Here is an 18,053-nt window from a genome sequence, read left to right as displayed (position 1 = left end):
GGAGAAAGGACTACGCTGGTGATAAAACCAATGGGAGAACACAACCAAAGGAAATTCCAGCAAAGGGTTTTTCCCTGTATTGCAGGAATGGCTAAAACTGAGGTTCCCGTTTAACGGTCAAATCACAGCCATCCTGTTCAGTCAAGGGAAGACTAGGGTTTACTATTATAGGTTCAAAATTGTGAAAAGTGCAATGTGTGAGTGCGATCAACAAGACCAAACAGTGAATCATTTAATATATGAGTGCTCTTTACTGAACAGTGAAAGAAACTCATTAAAACAAAGCATTAGACTAAACAGAAGTCAATGGCCGACAACTAATTGTGATCTCGTCAAGGGCTACTTAAAAGAATTCCTAACATTTGTAAACAGAATTGACTTTGATAAACTGTAAGGCAAATAAACATTACTAGTTTTAAATGTAACTAGAGACATTGTAATGGTAATTGAAATTGAAGTAGTTCATCCATAATCTTAATTGTATTGAAATAGTTTAAAATAATTCAAGAATTGTATGTAGTGTTACTATGTAACGGAGCATACAGTATTAATATAAATAAAAAAACACGCACGTGTGCACACACACACACAACCTATTTTCTGCCTTCCTCTTAGTCTCCACATATGATCCACATATCTTAATGTCGTCAATCATCTGATTTGATCTGCCCCGAACTCTTCTCCAGTTCACCATTCCTTCCAGCGCATCCTTCAGTAGGCAGTTTCTTCTCAGCCAGTGACCCAACCAATTCCTTTTCCTCTCTTTCTGATCAGTTTCAGCATCATTCTTTCTTCACTCATTCTTTCCAACACAACTTCATTTCTTATTCTGTCTGTCCACTTCACATGCTCCATTCTTTGCATATCCTGAAACGAATGGGGAGCATGCAGTAGAGCTCCATGCTTTCATGATCTTGACACTGGAATGAGATGGTGTAGTTGGCACCACGTTGTGACCACATTTATGTACAAGAAATACTTGGTACACAGTTGGTCAGAAGGTTGAGTGGACTACAAAGTCATTCTGTAAATTAGGCCACGAGAAAGATCTCTCCAGCACCCACAATTGAACTTGAGACTTATCTGTCAATAGCCACTTGATCTATCAACTGAGCTACCAGCTCTTATAAAGTATAGGAATATGAGTATAGGCACTGTGCATGGGTCTCAAAATTGTACTGGTGGCGCCGCGCAGTGTCTCAATTCCTAATTAACTACAGGCTCGCAGCCATTCACTAGTCATGTGTGATATAGAAATTACATGCGGCTTTCTGCCGATAAAAAGTTGTAATATTAGTAAGAATGGGTTCATTGATTCATAGTGTTCTGCCCAAGGGCAGGTCTTTCACTGCAAACCCAGCAGTCTCCAGTCTTTAATTATTTAATAGACTCGGTGGAAAGTTCAGTACTGCTAGAGGAGTGTAAAATGTTAACTACAAAGTTCCTGAAATATCAGTGTAGTGTTTGGCATTTAAATCAGATTTCAGACCATTGAATGAGGGTGAACAGTCATATTACGAAAACATTGATATACTTATATTTGATGTCATGACGTTGTAATATTAAATTTATGTGTGTATAATGTCTCTATAAATTACGTATTTTAATGTGATTTAATTCTAAAAGTAGTCTTATTACACTTCCTGAATAATGGGCGACTGCAAATTCTCTAAAACACAACACATATGAACAATATCATTAACATACTACCTCTGACTGAGATTCTGGCTGATATGTACATCTGTTATCAGGCTGTACATCTCACTTGACAATATGTGTCAGAGGATGAACAATATTGTTTATATGCATATGAAGTCTGACTAGTGTAATATGTAGCTAGTCGGCGATATATGCAATGGAAGAGAAAAGGAACTGGCCACCCTACACCATGATATTCTGGCTTAGTTGCCTCATAAGTGGTGCTTTGTTGGTATCACTTGTGAGGGTCAGACTTCTCTTTGGACAGTTGAATAAACAACAAGATCAACATGCGGAAGCAGTTCAATTGATAGTTTGTGTAAAATGTTATACTGTATATTTTAATTCGCTGAATGCACCTTTCAACATGAATTCGAACACTGGCAACGTTGTAAGTAGTTTCGGCTTCTTCAACTGTTAATTTACCATGTCATCATGCAGATATGGTGGAGTAACAACAATGATCCCTTTATCGGAGAGGTTTGTTATTATTCCGGGCAAACCTGACTTCATCACCACTTTCTAATAAAGTCAATAATCCACAATCAGTTGTTATGAATGTGTCACTCAATCCGCCAGAGTAGCATTTAGATTTGAAGGCCACCATCTGATCCACGTTGGGTGGCTGTTCCACTTTTGAACAATTAATTGTCACTCTACATTTTTCAATATTGCAGGCATTGTTGCCTGAATACTTTCTCTGCTAGGCCAAAACCCAAAATTACAGTAACCATTGTGGATGTCAACAACATTAAAGTGGCGGTAAAAATACATCATAATTATAATTGTACGATTAACTCCGAACATCACCCTCATAGCAGAATACGACAATCCAGTTTTCATTTTAATTTGAAAATATGAGTAGACGATTTTCTTTACTAATCTTACTCTTAGACAGAATTTTTCGAAAGCTTTCGATGTGAAATCCACTAATAAAAATGGAAAAAAAGAATATGTATTGTCTACATCTTGGGGCGTTTTGACTATCTATGGTAGCTATTTTTGGGTTAAATGATAGAATTGGAAATATTTCTTATTATGATTCCACGGATATGATTGTTTCAATTGGCAGCAATTTTAACAATATATTCAAAACCACAAATGTCACTCCCATTAAGTCTGGTAGTTCTCTCATTTTATTGTAGAATAATCTCGGAAACCTTGCATTTCATTAAACATATCATCTGTTCCTGAACTCTTGTCATAACATTTCTTATGTGACTTCAGTTCGGCATGTAATGGAATAGACACTTGAGTAGACAATTCACACAATTCAATTGTGAAAGAAAAAACAAAATCACTAAGAATGGTTTCATTTACTTCTGCCTGTATGGCTACTTAATTTTATAAATAATACTTGTTAAGCATTCGCCTTCCATAAAATTTAAATTTTTCATCTTTTCTTCTTCTTTTTGCGTCTCTTTCGTATCTTTGCGGAGCTAGTTGAGATGAGGCACTCTTTTTCTTGTAATTTTTTAGAAAAATACTGGGAATGGTATGCTAGTTCTGGGGGTGTCCTGATCTCGTTCCCAATAAAATGAATACCGCAAATTCTTGTTGTGGGTGTTGGTTTCCAAGGTGAACCATCAACACTTGAAATCAAGAATTAAATATCGATATGAATACATTTAAAAATAAGTATATTATTATTTATTGTTGCTAATATTATACATAATATATAATAAAGAACTCAGTAATTATGTACTTTTTGAAATTTAAATTATAAATTCCTGTCGCTGATAACTTAAACATTATAAACATAATACTATATACATTCTATTTTATATATTAGGCCTAGTATATAATAATACTATGATTACAAGCAGTGTAGCCTTATTTACTTTCGTCTGCGTACTGCTTGGATCCACAATTAGCGTCGTTGCGCTTGAGTTTTCTGTTTTGGGAATGAATAAAAACAATATAGGTTGGTGTGTTCCTATAAGCATTACTACACTCAAGAACACAACAATTTGCGTTACCTTTCCGCTTTTTAGGATTATCCATATTTTTAATCATTTAGCCTGAGATGTTAAGTATATTCATACACTTCAGGCACAACTCTATCGCTGCTGTCCTGCAGTTAGCAACAACAGTCGCCACCAGAGGAGCTTGCACGGTGCCTATAGTTTTGTATTTGTCATCCTTTGTGACCTGCTGGTTATCATGCTTGCCAATGGCTGCGACGTTCTAGGTGAAAACCTGGCTGAGGATGTTGGATTTTTAAGAGTAAAGGTGGGAGATCTGTGTATGAGATTCAAACCTGGCTAAAGATAATGGATTTTTAAGAGAAATAAAGGGGGGAGGTCTGTGTCTTAGATTTAAACCTTGCCAAGGATAGTAAAGGTGGGAGATCTGTGTCCTAGATTTATGACACTTACAAGTATCCTGTCTGTGTTTGAGAAAAATAAAAGCTAAGTTTAGCAGTAATTTTTTGCTCACGTCACAATTCAAGTCTGAAGGTAGCACTGTTTGTCCCAACCTCCATATGTAATCCATTGATTATATTTGTTTGGCTTGATTTCTGTTTAAAACTATTAAATTCTGCCAAATATTCGAGATGCCATTGGGAAGCATAATTTCAGAATAAGTTAATATACTCGTTGCATTTACATAGGTAATAATGAATAATTTGTTATGAATTAGGCCTACTTAAAATTTAATAAAATATTTTGGTATAACACATGTTTGCAGTGTTTTGTATCATTCTTGTATTTGAATAGATAAAGATTCTTCTTGTATTCTCTGTGTCTTTTTCTCCCATTTGTCTTCAGTACACTTTGCAATGTCTAACTTTACTCCTTGCTCATTTTGTCTGTTTTTCTATTAAGTTAGTGAACTGCTGCAAGTACTGTCTCAAAAATTTTATTTACTGTTGCTGTTGTAACTTTGGGAGAAAATAGATATGTCTCTAATTGTTACAATTGAATGTCGAAGTTCAAGATTTATGGTAGGTCTAATGGGCGCAAATAGCCATAGTAGCTGACGCGCTCTTTTTAAACTCCACTAACTAACTAACTGGTAGGCCTAGCTGTATAAAATTGGGAACATCGCCAGGCTAATTATAGTATCATCTACTAGTGTTCGTGATTGATACATATGAATAACGAGATTTGCTTAAATTCTTTTAAATTTACTTTGTCATTATTTTTCTCCATGAAATGCTACTTAATATTGTACTTATATAGTACAGTATTATAGCATTATCTAATAATACACACATTACACATGGGTTAATTGCACTTCATTTCCAGAGTTATATTTGAAAATTATCTAGCATATATTTGTTATTAAAAGATAATTGTATTACTATGATATATTAACCATTTACACGAGGAGTTTGTTTGCCACTTTTGCATGAATTACTTAAAATGTTTTATGATGTTGTTCAATTATATTACTAACCCTAATGTGAGTTTGTTTGCTGCTTTTGCATGGATTATTCAAAATGCTTTAAGATACAGATCACTTACCTTATATTCACTTGCAACAGAGCATGTTGTTTGAGTTTAGTGTCTCCTGTAGTTTTAACTTAAGCAAAATTAGAGGACATCAATACAAATTGTCTAGTGGTTGGTATGCGTGTAATTGTGAAAGGTTGTTCAGTATTGAAAGATGCTAATACTATGTTTAATATGTTTAATAATAAATGTTTTTATAAACATTTGGTTCTTTTAGCAATTGTGGCATCAACAGCAGCAACCACAGTACAATTGGTACTCACAAGCTTCAAAATCTACAGTAAATGCAACTCAACAGATGAGTAGTAGAGACGAAAGTGGTGATTCTTGGAACTGGAATACGGACACAAATTACTATCAACCACCATCACAGTATGGACAACAGTACCAGCAGGACACCCAACAGTATCATGGAACATACAGGTACAATAATTTTAGATATGGGAATTGTTTGACTTAAGTTTGAATATTATTAATTTTTTGGGTGGAGGGCATGGCATATTTATGTGTTATTGATCTTAGTAAGTAAAGATAAAACAAATTTTTATGGGTGTCCTCTTTTTTACATCACACAATATGGTAACCCTGAGTATATGAAGCATATTGTATATTGGTGTTTTGTTTGTGCCTGAACTGTGACTTGAGATTGAAAGCAGAATATCATGTGTAGAAGATAGGAATCAGCAGATTTTGAGCTTCTAGCATAAAATGTCAGTAAAGAACTGTTAAGTTATTTAATAAACAACTACTTCACTGTTTATTAGAATTCTAATCACAGTCACCGTGAAAGCCTAAGGAAGTCATATATATAACTACTTCACTGTGTTAATGAATTCAGAAGATGTACACCACATCGAAACTATTCAATTAAAGTAAAATACCATCATAGTTTTAACATTAATACAGTGAAGCAGTTGTATCCGTAAAAAAAATGGCATTATCTCATAAATGATTAATTTGTGGACTCATTTTTACTGAAACTTTTGCTTCTCTTCGTTTTTACTGCTCATCCCCAATTTTTTTACCATCACTTTTGAAAAACACTGTGTAATATTACGGGTCTTGGAAATATTTAACATTAATTTGTAATATTCTACTAGGGATTAGTGGAATTAATCACAGGGAGAAGTACTCAGAATAAAATGTCACAACACCATATGTTCTATGATCACAGATGCACTTTGATCCAAAAATCTAGAAGTCCATGAGAAAGTTCATTGTATTGTTTATGGTGGGAGCAATCATAAGATAGATATCATAGCTATAAATATAAATAAAGAAAAGCCGAAATAATTGATCTTGCAATTAAATTTAAAAACTCAGCAACTCAACTCAACAAATAGAAAAAAAAATCTGCAAGCCCACCATTCCATTCTTATCGGTCAAGTACAACATTAAAACACAATTTGGAGCAAGAGGCACCATTCCAAAACCTTTGTAAAGTGGAGAAAAAAATACAAGTTGAAGAGAGAACTTCAAGATGCCTTCTTCATTACATAATATTTTCCGTAGCGATATTTTGGCAGCATCTTTATGGGGTATGCTCGATTTAAATTTTACTAGGTCTCTTTTTTTTTTTAATTATGTCTTAATTTCTTTTGTTTGGAAGGTGTTTATATAATTTTTAATTTTATTACAAGCTATTCTGTGTTGCAAGGCAAACCCAAAATGTTGAGTCAGACAAATAAATATTATTTATAAAAAAAATGCATTAATTTAAAATACTTTTTAGATTGCGTTTTAGAGTTTAATGAGATATACTCAATTTGTTGACACTAATTTTTCGGAAAATTGTTTAATAGTGACTACGTCATATAAAATACAGAATTGAGGATGTATTTAAGCATAGCGATCTTAACAAGTCATGTTTATACACTTAGCAAAGTTACTACACTAGCATATAGTTGTCCAATTGTAGAAAACATAGCAGATGACACATTTAGGAAATATGTTTAAGTTTTCGTTTTTAATGATTTCGTAGTAACTGAAAAGCTTATGACCAATTTCAACATGAAAGTGATTAATGATCTGTATACATTTTATTTTTGCCACTATCAACTTACTGTTTCACTGATATCATAGTTTAATTTGTATAGCCACGCAGAAACATCATTTCGTTAAAAAAAAAATTTTCAAAGACTTAAATTTGCAGGAAAGTCTTTTGCAAAGCTATTAAAATCACTTATTCCACCTATTTTCAATACCTGCACTTCTTTTTCCCTATTTAGTTTTTCTATTGTCTCTTGTCTAGAATTTGGATTAGGCCTATGTTTTTCATTTTGGAATTTATGAGGTACCGCATCATTCCAAAGTTTAGGATACCTATAGAGGATTCCACTTTAAGAAAATAGCATTGAACATACGGAGGCTGTTCCATCAACTATTTATAAGTATTTTTCTTGAGAATTTGGAATTAATTAGTTTCATTTAATTCATAGAACATAATTTCATTGAGAACTAGATCGATTTTGTGTGCTAAAATTGTGTTACACCTCTAAAATTACCATATATTTAATTTACGAATAATAGGGTAATAGCTAAATTGATGGAATAGTCTTCCACTCTCTTGCTGAAGATCTCCACTGAAAACTTAACAGACAAGAAGGGGTGGTAAAGTTAAGGCTAAGATTTCACACTGTAAAACACACTTATTTGAAGAAGTACACAAAATTTAACTGTCAGCAAAACAAAAAAGGCATTAGGTATGTATCTTAGGTTTTTGTTTGTTTATACTGTGAAGTTAATGGAAAAAATGTGCTTTCATTGATTAAAGTTCTCGTTAACACTTTGTTAAAACCATAAAATTTACTTTGTCTTACGTTAAAAAGTGTTAAAATTGTTAAAAAAGGTATATACTTTCGACAAACGGCCTGTTTCGACGCTATGTCACGTCATCTTCAGTGTCTCTTGAACCACAGGTGATCTTGACTCTATGATGTGCATTTGTCGATGATAGAGGTGGGGATGTGTTGTTCCTATGGTGGGGGCTGGCTGTTTGTGTGTTATGATATATTATGACGTCAAATAATGTGTGTGTATTGAACTGCAATTGTGTGTTAAGTATATATTGTGGGTATGCTATTGTATTCTTATATATTTCGTACTGTTCTTGGATGTTTAATTGTGAACTTTTTGGTGTGATGTGTAAAATTTCCATATCTGTTTCTATATTATTGTAGTCATGATTATTGTTGATAATGTGGTCTGCATAATTTGATGTGATGTAGGGTTTCGTTATAGCTTTAATATGTTCATTATATCTTGTGTGAAAGGATCTTCTTGTCTGTCTTATGTAAAAATGTGGGCAACTATTGCATTTTAATTTGTAAACTCCAGTTGAATTATATTTATTTGAATGTTTAATGTGATTATTTAGGTATTTCTGTGTTGTATCATTTGTTTTGTGTGCTATCTTGTATTTTAGTTTTCTGAATGAAGTTGCAATTTTGTGAGTATTGGTATTGTGTTATGTTAATGTTATGTATTTATTCTCGCGTGGCATTTGTGTTGGTTTGTTCTGTTTTTGTTTTGCCTTTTTTATTAGTGTGTCTATTATGTTAGGGTTGTATCCATTGTCTTGTGCTATATATTTTATTGTGTTTAATTCTTCAGTGTAGTTGTCATTGTTCATTGGTATATTAATTAATCTGTGTGTCATTGTACGGAAAGCTGCATGTTTATGTTGTATGGGATGATTTGATGAATTGTGTATATGTGTTGTGGTTGTAGTGGGTTTCCTGTATATTTTGAATTCGTGTCTGTTATTTGTTTTGGTTATGGTGATGTCTAAGAAGTTTACAGCTTGGTTATGTTCCGTTTCTATTGTATACTTTAATTTGGGATGTATTTTGTTGAGTTGTTGATGTAGGTTTTCTATTTGTCTTTTGTTTCCATTATATAGGACTAGTATCTCATCTACTTATCAATGCCAGTACATTATTTTCTCTGTGTGTTTGTTGTTATCGGTGTTTAGTATGTGTGTTTGTTCTATGTTGTGAATAAAGATTTCAGCTAATATACTTGATATAGGTGAACCCATTGGTAATCCTTCAGTTTGTGTATAATATTTATTGTTATGTGTGAAATAATTTTGTTTAGTAATAATCTCTGTAATGTGTATAATTTCGTCAATGTGAGTCTGTGGTATGTTATTTTTGATAAGCATTTTTCGAAGTATTTCAATTGTTTCTGTTATTGGTATGTTTGTATATAGGTTTTCGATGTCAAATGATGCTAATGTTGTGTTGTGTGGAATGTGTTTGTATTTTATTTTGTTAACTAGGTCTATGGTGTTGATTATGGTTGGGTTTTGAAATTGTATACTATTTCTTATAATGTTGTCTATATATTTCGCTAATTTGTATGCTGGTGCATTCTTGTAGTTAATAAGAGGCCTAATTGGTATATTTTGTTTGTGAATTTTTGGTAATGCATTTAATTTAGGTGCGTGAGGTTTAATTTGTTTCAATTGTTGTTTTTTGTTGTTAGGTATGATGTGAGTGTTTTGATTTATTGTATTTTTGACTATTGTTCGATATTTTGTTGTTGGATCTGTTTTTATTTCTGTGATGTTATTTTCGTGAAAAAATGTGTTAATTTTGTCATTCATGTCTTGAGCATTCATTATTACAGTGCAATTACCCTTATCAGCTTTTACAAATGTTAAATTGTGTGCTTGTTGTTTCTCTCTTAATGTCTTTATTGTTTTAATTTCATGCTTATCAGTTATAGGTTTGTTTATTTTATCTATGTTTCTCAATAAATCTTGTCGAATGTATTCTTGGTGTTGTGGTTGTGTGTTTTGAATTGCTGTTTCTGCATTGATGATCGTTTGCATTTGAAGTGTTCTTGGTGTCTTGTTTGATGATCGTTTGCATTTGAAGTGTTCTTGGTGTCTTGTTATATTGTAGGTTATGTTTTAGTCCTTTTTCAAGTAATTTCGTTTCATTTTGGCTAAATATTACGTCGGTATTGTTGAATATCTTAGGATGGAATTTGTGTGTGGAAATTATTTTACATACGAACAAAGTAATAACACAAATAAGTGAAAAGATAAAGAAAGGACATAGAAACAAACTAGCAACATTAACACATAAACAAAAAACCAAATACAACACCACACACAAATTCCATCCTAAGATATTCAACAATACCAACGTAACATTTAGCCAAAATGAAACGAAATTACTTGAAAAAGGACTAAAACATAACCTACAATATAACAAGACACCAAGAACACTTCAAATGCAAACGATCATCAATGCAGAAACAGCAATTCAAAACACACAACCACAACACCAATAATACATTCGACAAGATTTATTGAGAAACATAGATAAAATAAACAAACCTATAACTGATAAGCATGAAATTAAAACAATAAAGACATTAAGAGAGAGAGACAACAAGCACACAATTTCACATTTGTAAAAGCTGATAAGGGTAATTGCACTGTAATAATGAATGCTCAAGACATGAATGACAAAATTAACACATTTTTTCACGAAAATAACATCACAGAAATAAAAACAGATCCAACAACAAAATATCGAACAATAGTCAAAAATACAATAAATCAAAACACTCACATCATACCTAACAACAAAAAACAACAATTGAAACAAATTAAACCTCACGCACCTAAATTAAATGCATTACCAAAAATTCACAAACAAAATATACCAATCAGGCCTCTTATTAACTACAAGAATGCACCAGCATACAAATTAGCGAAATATATAGACAACATTATAAGAAATAGTATACAATTTGAAAACCCAACAATAATCAACACCATAGACCTAGTTAACAAAATAAAACACAAACACATTCCACACAACACAATATTAGCATCATTTGACATCGAAAACCTATATACAAACATACCAATAACAGAAACAATTGAAATACTTCGAAAAATGCTTATCAAAAATAACATACCACAGACTCACATTGACGAAATTATACACATTACAGAGATTATTACTAAACAAAATTATTTCACACATAACAATAAATATTATACACAAACTGAAGGATTACCAATGGGTTCACCTATATCAAGTATATTAGCTGAAATCTTTATTCACAACATAGAACAAACACACATACTAAACACCGATAACAACAAACACGCAGAGAAAATAATGTACTGGCATTGATATGTAGATGAGATAATAGTCCTATATAATGGAAACAAAAGACATCCCAAATTAAAGTATACAATAGAAACGGAACATAACCAAGCTGTAAACTTCTTAGACATCACCATAACCAAAACAAATAACAGACACGAATTCAAAATATACAGGAAACCCACTACAACCACAACACATATACACAATTCATCAGATCATCCCATACAACATAAACATGCAGCTTTCCGTACAATGACACACAGATTAATTAATATACCAATGAACAATGACAACTACACTGAAGAATTAAACACAATAAAATATATAGCACAAGACAATGGATACAACCCTAACATAATAGACACACTAATAAAAAAGGCAAAACAAAAACAGAACAAACCAACACAAATGCCACGCGAGAATAAATACATAACATTAACATAACACAATACCAATACTCACAAAATTGCAACTTCATTCAGAAAACTAAAATACAAGATAGCACACAAAACAAATGATACAACACAGAAATACCTAAATAATCACATTAAACATTCAAATAAATATAATTCAACTGGAGTTTACAAATTAAAATGCAATAGTTGCCCACATTTTTACATAGGACAGACAGGAAGATCCTTCACACAAGATATAATGAACATATTAAAGCTATAACGAAACCCTACATCACATCAAATTATGCAGACCACATTATCAACAATAATCATGACTACAATAATATAGAAACAGATATGGAAATTTTACACATCACACCAAAAAGTTCACAATTAAACATCCAAGAACAGTACGAAATATATAAGAATACAATAGCATACCCACAATATATACTTAACACACAATTGCAGTTCAATACACACACATTATTTGATGTCATAATATATCATAACACACAAACAGCCAGCATCCACCATAGGAACAATACACCCCAACCCCTACCATCGACAAATGCACATCATAGAGTCAAGATCACCAGTGGTTCAAGAGACACTGAAGATGACGTGACATAGTGTCGAAACGGGCCGTCTGTCGAAGGTATATACTTTTTTAACAATGTTAACACTTTTTTAATGTAAATGTGCTGTACATAATCCTAAATTTGTATTATAAGCACTTCTTAATATTTAAAAAAACGGAAAACCTGTGTTGCACATAATCTTAATTTTGTATTATGTGTAAGTGCTCCGTAACATTTAATAACGGAAAATGTGTGCTGCAGATAATCTTAAATTTGTTTTTTAATATGTATGATAAGAACTTTCTTGTGTTAAATATTATTAACATACCTTGTTAACATGTTTCGACCTATTTTCGGTCATCTTCGGAACTGGTTGTTGTTGGTCTTGGCGCCTCTTGTTTCCTGTGTGGGTGCGTTCGTAGTGTAGAGTCAAAGAGTGTATGTGTTTTGAAATTGAGTTGTGTGTTGAGAATATCGTTGGGGTGTGTTTTCGTGTGTCTGTATATTTCATATTGTCCTAGTGTGTTGAGTCTCTGGCACATATACATATAAAATATAATGTATGTATGTTTTTGCAGGCATCATTATGGCATTAATAGGTTTTTTTTATAATTTCAAAGGACTCAACATAATCTTGTGCGATAAACTTACTAGAACGCTATGTATTAGTAAGAGAGTGAGATAGAGATACTATACCTTGCTCGTTCTACTGATGGAGGCATCTTGCGGCAACAATGTACTAGCCAAGACCTATAAGACCAATGCTTTTATCTTAAGGTGGAATACTCTATAAGAAGTAATAAATTTCGTTAAGTGTGCCATCATGTTGTCATAAAGATTCACATCTTTTTTGTTAAAGTTATTAATGCACACAGCTGATGAAGAGGTAGAAATCCAAAGTTTCCAAAGTACACTGCATGAGTGAATGCAGTGCTGTATTTCTAAACAGAAAAGTGTCCCTACCTCTGGGATTTCGGTATTATTGGCAGTTGTTGTTTTCGTCATCGTTGTCGTCACCACAACCATGATTTTCACAGGAATACTTATGGAAAGTCAGACGAAAGTACATGGGTTCGAATCTAGATAAAGAGGTTGTTAGTCTGCAGAATAAACCTCGCTATGAAACTTTAAATAAGAATGAAACATGGCTTATAAAAAATGCAAAATTTGACGATAATTAGAAAATCAGAAACGTGCCCTTGCCCTGTTCCACTTCGAAAAATAGTTCATTGGCGCCACCAGGACCCACCAAACCTGAAATACACCCCTGGCTTCTTTTCTATTTTCATCTTTGGGAAATGAAAACTTTGTTACATGCTTGCCTGATTTTAATGTACTAACGTAGCTAGACTTGCTTTTGGTATAACAGAATCATCTAGACATCTAAAATCTAAGTAAATAAACTTCAATGATACAGATATGTACGTCTGAAATGAAATGTCAAAATTCTTAGGTTGAGCAAGTTAAATACTAAATATAAAAAACGATTATAGTAATTCTTACTGTTATATGTTTCCTGTAATACTGTAAAAAACATGCAGCTGTCATCCTTAAAAAACTAAATGTTATTTTAAATTAAATTTTGTATACGATCTTCGATCATTCTCTCGCACTTGACTTTAAACTCCAGCTCGTCTGACTCAACCCTATTTCAACGTTGGCAATTCTAACAACAGCATGATTTGTTAATTTAAAATGGCTGTGATTTAAGATATTATTTTACAAATATTGTATCGAATTTGTTATCATGTATCTTTATTATTATTTTATTTCATTGTAATTTTTAAGGTATCATATTTATTTTTCAGAAACCCTGATGTTTCATCTATGGCCAGGCCTAACCCAGATCCATGGAACTGGGGTTGGGAGGAATCTGGGATATCAGCAAATCCAGAACCTCTCAACAACAACACCTCTAGTAACAACAATAATAATGCCTGTCCTGATCCTGCATGGGGTTGGTCTGTAGATGGCAGTACAGTGTACCAAGAACATAATGTTTCCAGTGCTAACTATACTACCAATCAGTTTCAGCCAACATACAGTACTGAGCCGAACAATATAGCTTCTACCGCTAATATGTCAGATATAATAGCAGAATCATTCAGTACAACTAGTGTTGAGCATGGACACGACCAAACACTACTTGGAAGTGATTTGAATAGTACAGCACAATTATTTGAGTCATTTAAGAATAATGGCAATCAGTCTTTCTCAGTGAGCTATGTGAACACAGTTGAGCACTGTGAAAAAACTTCGCTAGAAAATGCATCTGTTTTAAGTCAGGAAAATAAAGACAGTTTTCAGTCAAATGATTCTTCAGAGAGTTGTATTAAAGTAGATGACGACTTTAAAAGTGTTCCTTTAGAGAAAACTCAGGGAAAAACAGGAAGAGACGGGAAAGAGGAAGAAGAGGCAGTAGATACAAGTGGTGCTCGTGCTAAATCTGAGGTCATCAGAGACAAATCAATTAAGGATCAAGATATTAGTAAACAAAGTGCTAGTTCTTCTCTCTGGTCAACAGAGAGTCTGCCTAGTTCGGAGGAGTTATCTCAGACTGTAGAAGGAAAAGCTCAGTCTTCCCTGGCAGATGCACCACAACAAGATCTGTTGTCAGTTACTCATGAAACAGAGGTAAATGATTATCGACAAAGTTACGACCATGGCTCGTATGAATTGAGTAGTGGTTTTCATAACAAACATACAGAAGAATCACATTTGAAAAATACCTCAAGTAACAATAATGTATTTGGTAATCAAAATTATCAGAACTATGGCCAAGAATCTTATGCTGCAATTCAGGCAACAAATGAGATACTAGATGGTAAACAGAAGAAGGAAAGTACAGTTTATCCGGAAAATGCTCATCTCTCGAATAGCACTACACAAAATGAGTCTTATGAATTGCAGACAGACTCTCAAAGCAATAAACATTCTGTTCCAGTGACGTCATCTATTGATGGTGTTGTTAATGTGTTACAAACTTTAACTGTCTCAGCACATTTAAAAACTCCAGATGTAGAAAACAAAGAGATTGTTTGTCCTGAAACTATAGCTGGGTCTGCAGAAACAGTGTCTCAAGCACAAGTCAGTTTCTCTCGTGTAAAAGATATAACACCTCCACCTACTTTGTCAGGAACACCTTCTAAGAATATTTCACATGCTCAAAGTAAACAAAACAACACTTACTCTCTGAAACAAGTAAGTAAACACAATGTAAGTTCTCCGAATGGGGAAGGAGCAGCTGGAGGAAGTGACAGGAGAAATCTTAGTTACCCACCTATTTTACCAGTGGTGTCAAGTGAACCAGGAATGAATATGGCTCAATTTGGAGCTATGCCTGAATTAGTATCACAGACGTTGCAATCAGCATACAGTTCATCTACTTTAGAAACTTGTGGGAAGTTCAGTAGGAAAAAGACACCAGCTCTTCCAGCAGAAGATGTAGTTAACTTGGAAACTGTACCAGACAACAAAGAAAGACCTGATGTTATAGAAGTTCAGCAAAATGTTCAATTAGATAAGCAGTCAGCTACTCCAGTAACGAGGTTACAGTCGACACCATTTGGCCAGGTATGTCTCATTCTAGAAAGTACAAGTAGTAGCAGTGGTGGTGTTGGTTATTAAATAGTTTAGGAGCAACTTGTAGCTGCATAGACTTTTGCACATATTAGTGACAGGATATTAACTCACCATACTATAGTGTTAAATATAATGTGCCTTAAGAATGCTGTGTGCTTTTCTTGTAGGCCTATGTAATAGATATGCAGTAAAATTTGTTTTATATGTTTTATACTTATGCGTTTTTCACACTTACTCATTTTGTTTTCTGAGGTCCTGGCAAAATTCCTGTACTGTACTTTCCATGTTATTTCATGTATACATTTTTCGTTTATTCGTTTTTTACACTTATATGATCCTATTTTAAACTCCACAAGATACGAAATATCATTTGAAGTTCTAAATCTATTTACTTATCATTAGGTTTGCTGTGAAAATATAAGAATCTAAACAGTTGTCACAATTTAAGGACATGGTGTATTCCACATAGGAGCAAACAAAAGCAAGCAGTTAAAAGCAATTGACTTTCTCTCTCTCTCTCTCTCTCTCTCTCTCTCTCTCTTTTTTTTTTTTTTTTGTAAAATAATCACATGTTATTAAATTAAGATTACGTGGGGGGAAATAGGTATAGAAGTCAGTTTTGTAAAATTTTCTGGATTGGAGTTGGAAATATAATGTCGACCAGTTTTGTCTCTAAGCAGCTAAGATTTCATACAAACAGTCTTACATTCTTCAAGAATATGTGTTATAAATTTGAGTACTGCATTGTATACTGAAAGATGCCATGCTTAACTGTGAAATTCTAAATTTCTCTTCTGAAAATTTTACTAAATTGACTTAACTCATTCTTCGTGTATAGTTTTCAAATGCTCCTTCAGGTGTTATTAAATTCAATTTCAGTTATATGTTCTATTCACTTATTACATGGTGTTTCTTTAAACCCCATAAAAACGTATAAATGAAGCTTTACTGATGTCATAACAATGTTTGTCAGTACATGTGAAAATATTAATTTCTTAGTGGTGTTTTTTTTTTGTCATAATGTAAAATGTAGCAATTTTAAAATTTTGTTGAAGATGTTGGTCTTCCATTCAATAAGAGAGTGAAGTTGTTGATTGTATTTAGTATATTTGCGGCATATAAAAGATGTATTTGTTCATGGATAAATATGGATAAAGGTAAATTTATATGTCCAGGATTGCCATTACTATTTTCTTAACATTTGATAACAATTTAATGTTACCGTAATTAAAATTACAGACTTATAAAAGAGTTGACAATGAATAAGTATCAGTTAAAAATTACACTGGGACAGTAATCACGAACTTGTCTGAGTTACGGAAACAAAAATTGAAAATGGAGGTTCCATAAATCAGTATCAATTCAGAAGAGCCAGTAAGTTCGTTGTCAAATGGCTAACATTGGAAATAAATCAGTTGTGCTAAAATCAGAAAATTATTTTGTGCGAGATCGTGCGTATTTGCTTGCTTTCCGCACAAAACCAATATGCGGTAAGTGTGAAATACCACATTCAGTATTCCCAACGTAACACACATAACAATTTCCCTCTTCTTACCGCTTAAGCGTCATATTCATTTTACTGCTTTAGGCTTTTAACATATTATTTTTAGAGACTTTTAACATAGTAATAATTATAAATTGGAAACTTACCACTGCAATTTCACCTAAATTGCACTGTTAATTATTGTTTTTAAATATTTGCAAAAATTAAGTAAACTCTACAACACCACAAAAGTTACTGCATTTGTAATGCAAGTAACATTAAGGAAGCCGTGAAAAAATCAACAAGATTCCAGATGCCGATGTTATTACTGCAATATGTTATATAAATAATATTGTTAAAATATTAAAATGAAAAATAAATGATTACATAACCTTACCGTTTGTTTTAAGTTCGCATTTATAGACTGGGGGGGAAAAAAAAAGACAGACGTATATCACGGCCTGCTGGAATATAGTAAACACAGAAAACATTTTATAGCAACAATGTTGAAGATAGATATTTTAGTTTTTAAAAGTTGCCGTCATTGAACAGAAACCAAGATGTAGATTTCATTGCAACTAATTAGAAATTCCTCTTTCAGGTATGTAATAAACGATCTTTGCACAAAATAATGTACGATACACGAGCGGTATGTTTGTTTTCATGTTCTTGGAAATTAAAAAAGCTCAACTACGTTTTGCTTTTTTCAATCTTTTCCT

General features: G+C 32.8%; 1 protein-coding gene across 7 annotated transcripts in view; it reads left to right on the top strand.

The window, feature by feature from the left end:
- LOC138704946 (protein transport protein Sec16A-like) overlaps positions 1-18,053 on the top strand; it is a 572,743-nt gene that overhangs the window by 34,920 nt on the left and 519,770 nt on the right. For all 7 annotated transcript variants that reach the window (XR_011333490.1, XR_011333489.1, XM_069833405.1 and 4 more), the window contains 2 exons: positions 5,374-5,579; positions 14,078-15,842. Coding sequence is in view for 5 of the 7 variants with exons in the window: in XM_069833405.1 (XP_069689506.1) it covers positions 5,374-5,579; positions 14,078-15,842 (1,971 nt within the window). In the remaining 2 variants the exon portion in view is untranslated. The remainder of the gene's footprint in view (positions 1-5,373; positions 5,580-14,077; positions 15,843-18,053) is intronic.

The sequence above is a fragment of the Periplaneta americana genome, chromosome 8 (genome assembly GCF_040183065.1).
Source record: "Periplaneta americana isolate PAMFEO1 chromosome 8, P.americana_PAMFEO1_priV1, whole genome shotgun sequence".
In the NCBI taxonomy this organism is placed as follows: Eukaryota; Metazoa; Arthropoda; class Insecta; order Blattodea; family Blattidae; genus Periplaneta; species Periplaneta americana.
This window is presented reverse-complemented; position numbering and strand designations above follow the sequence as displayed.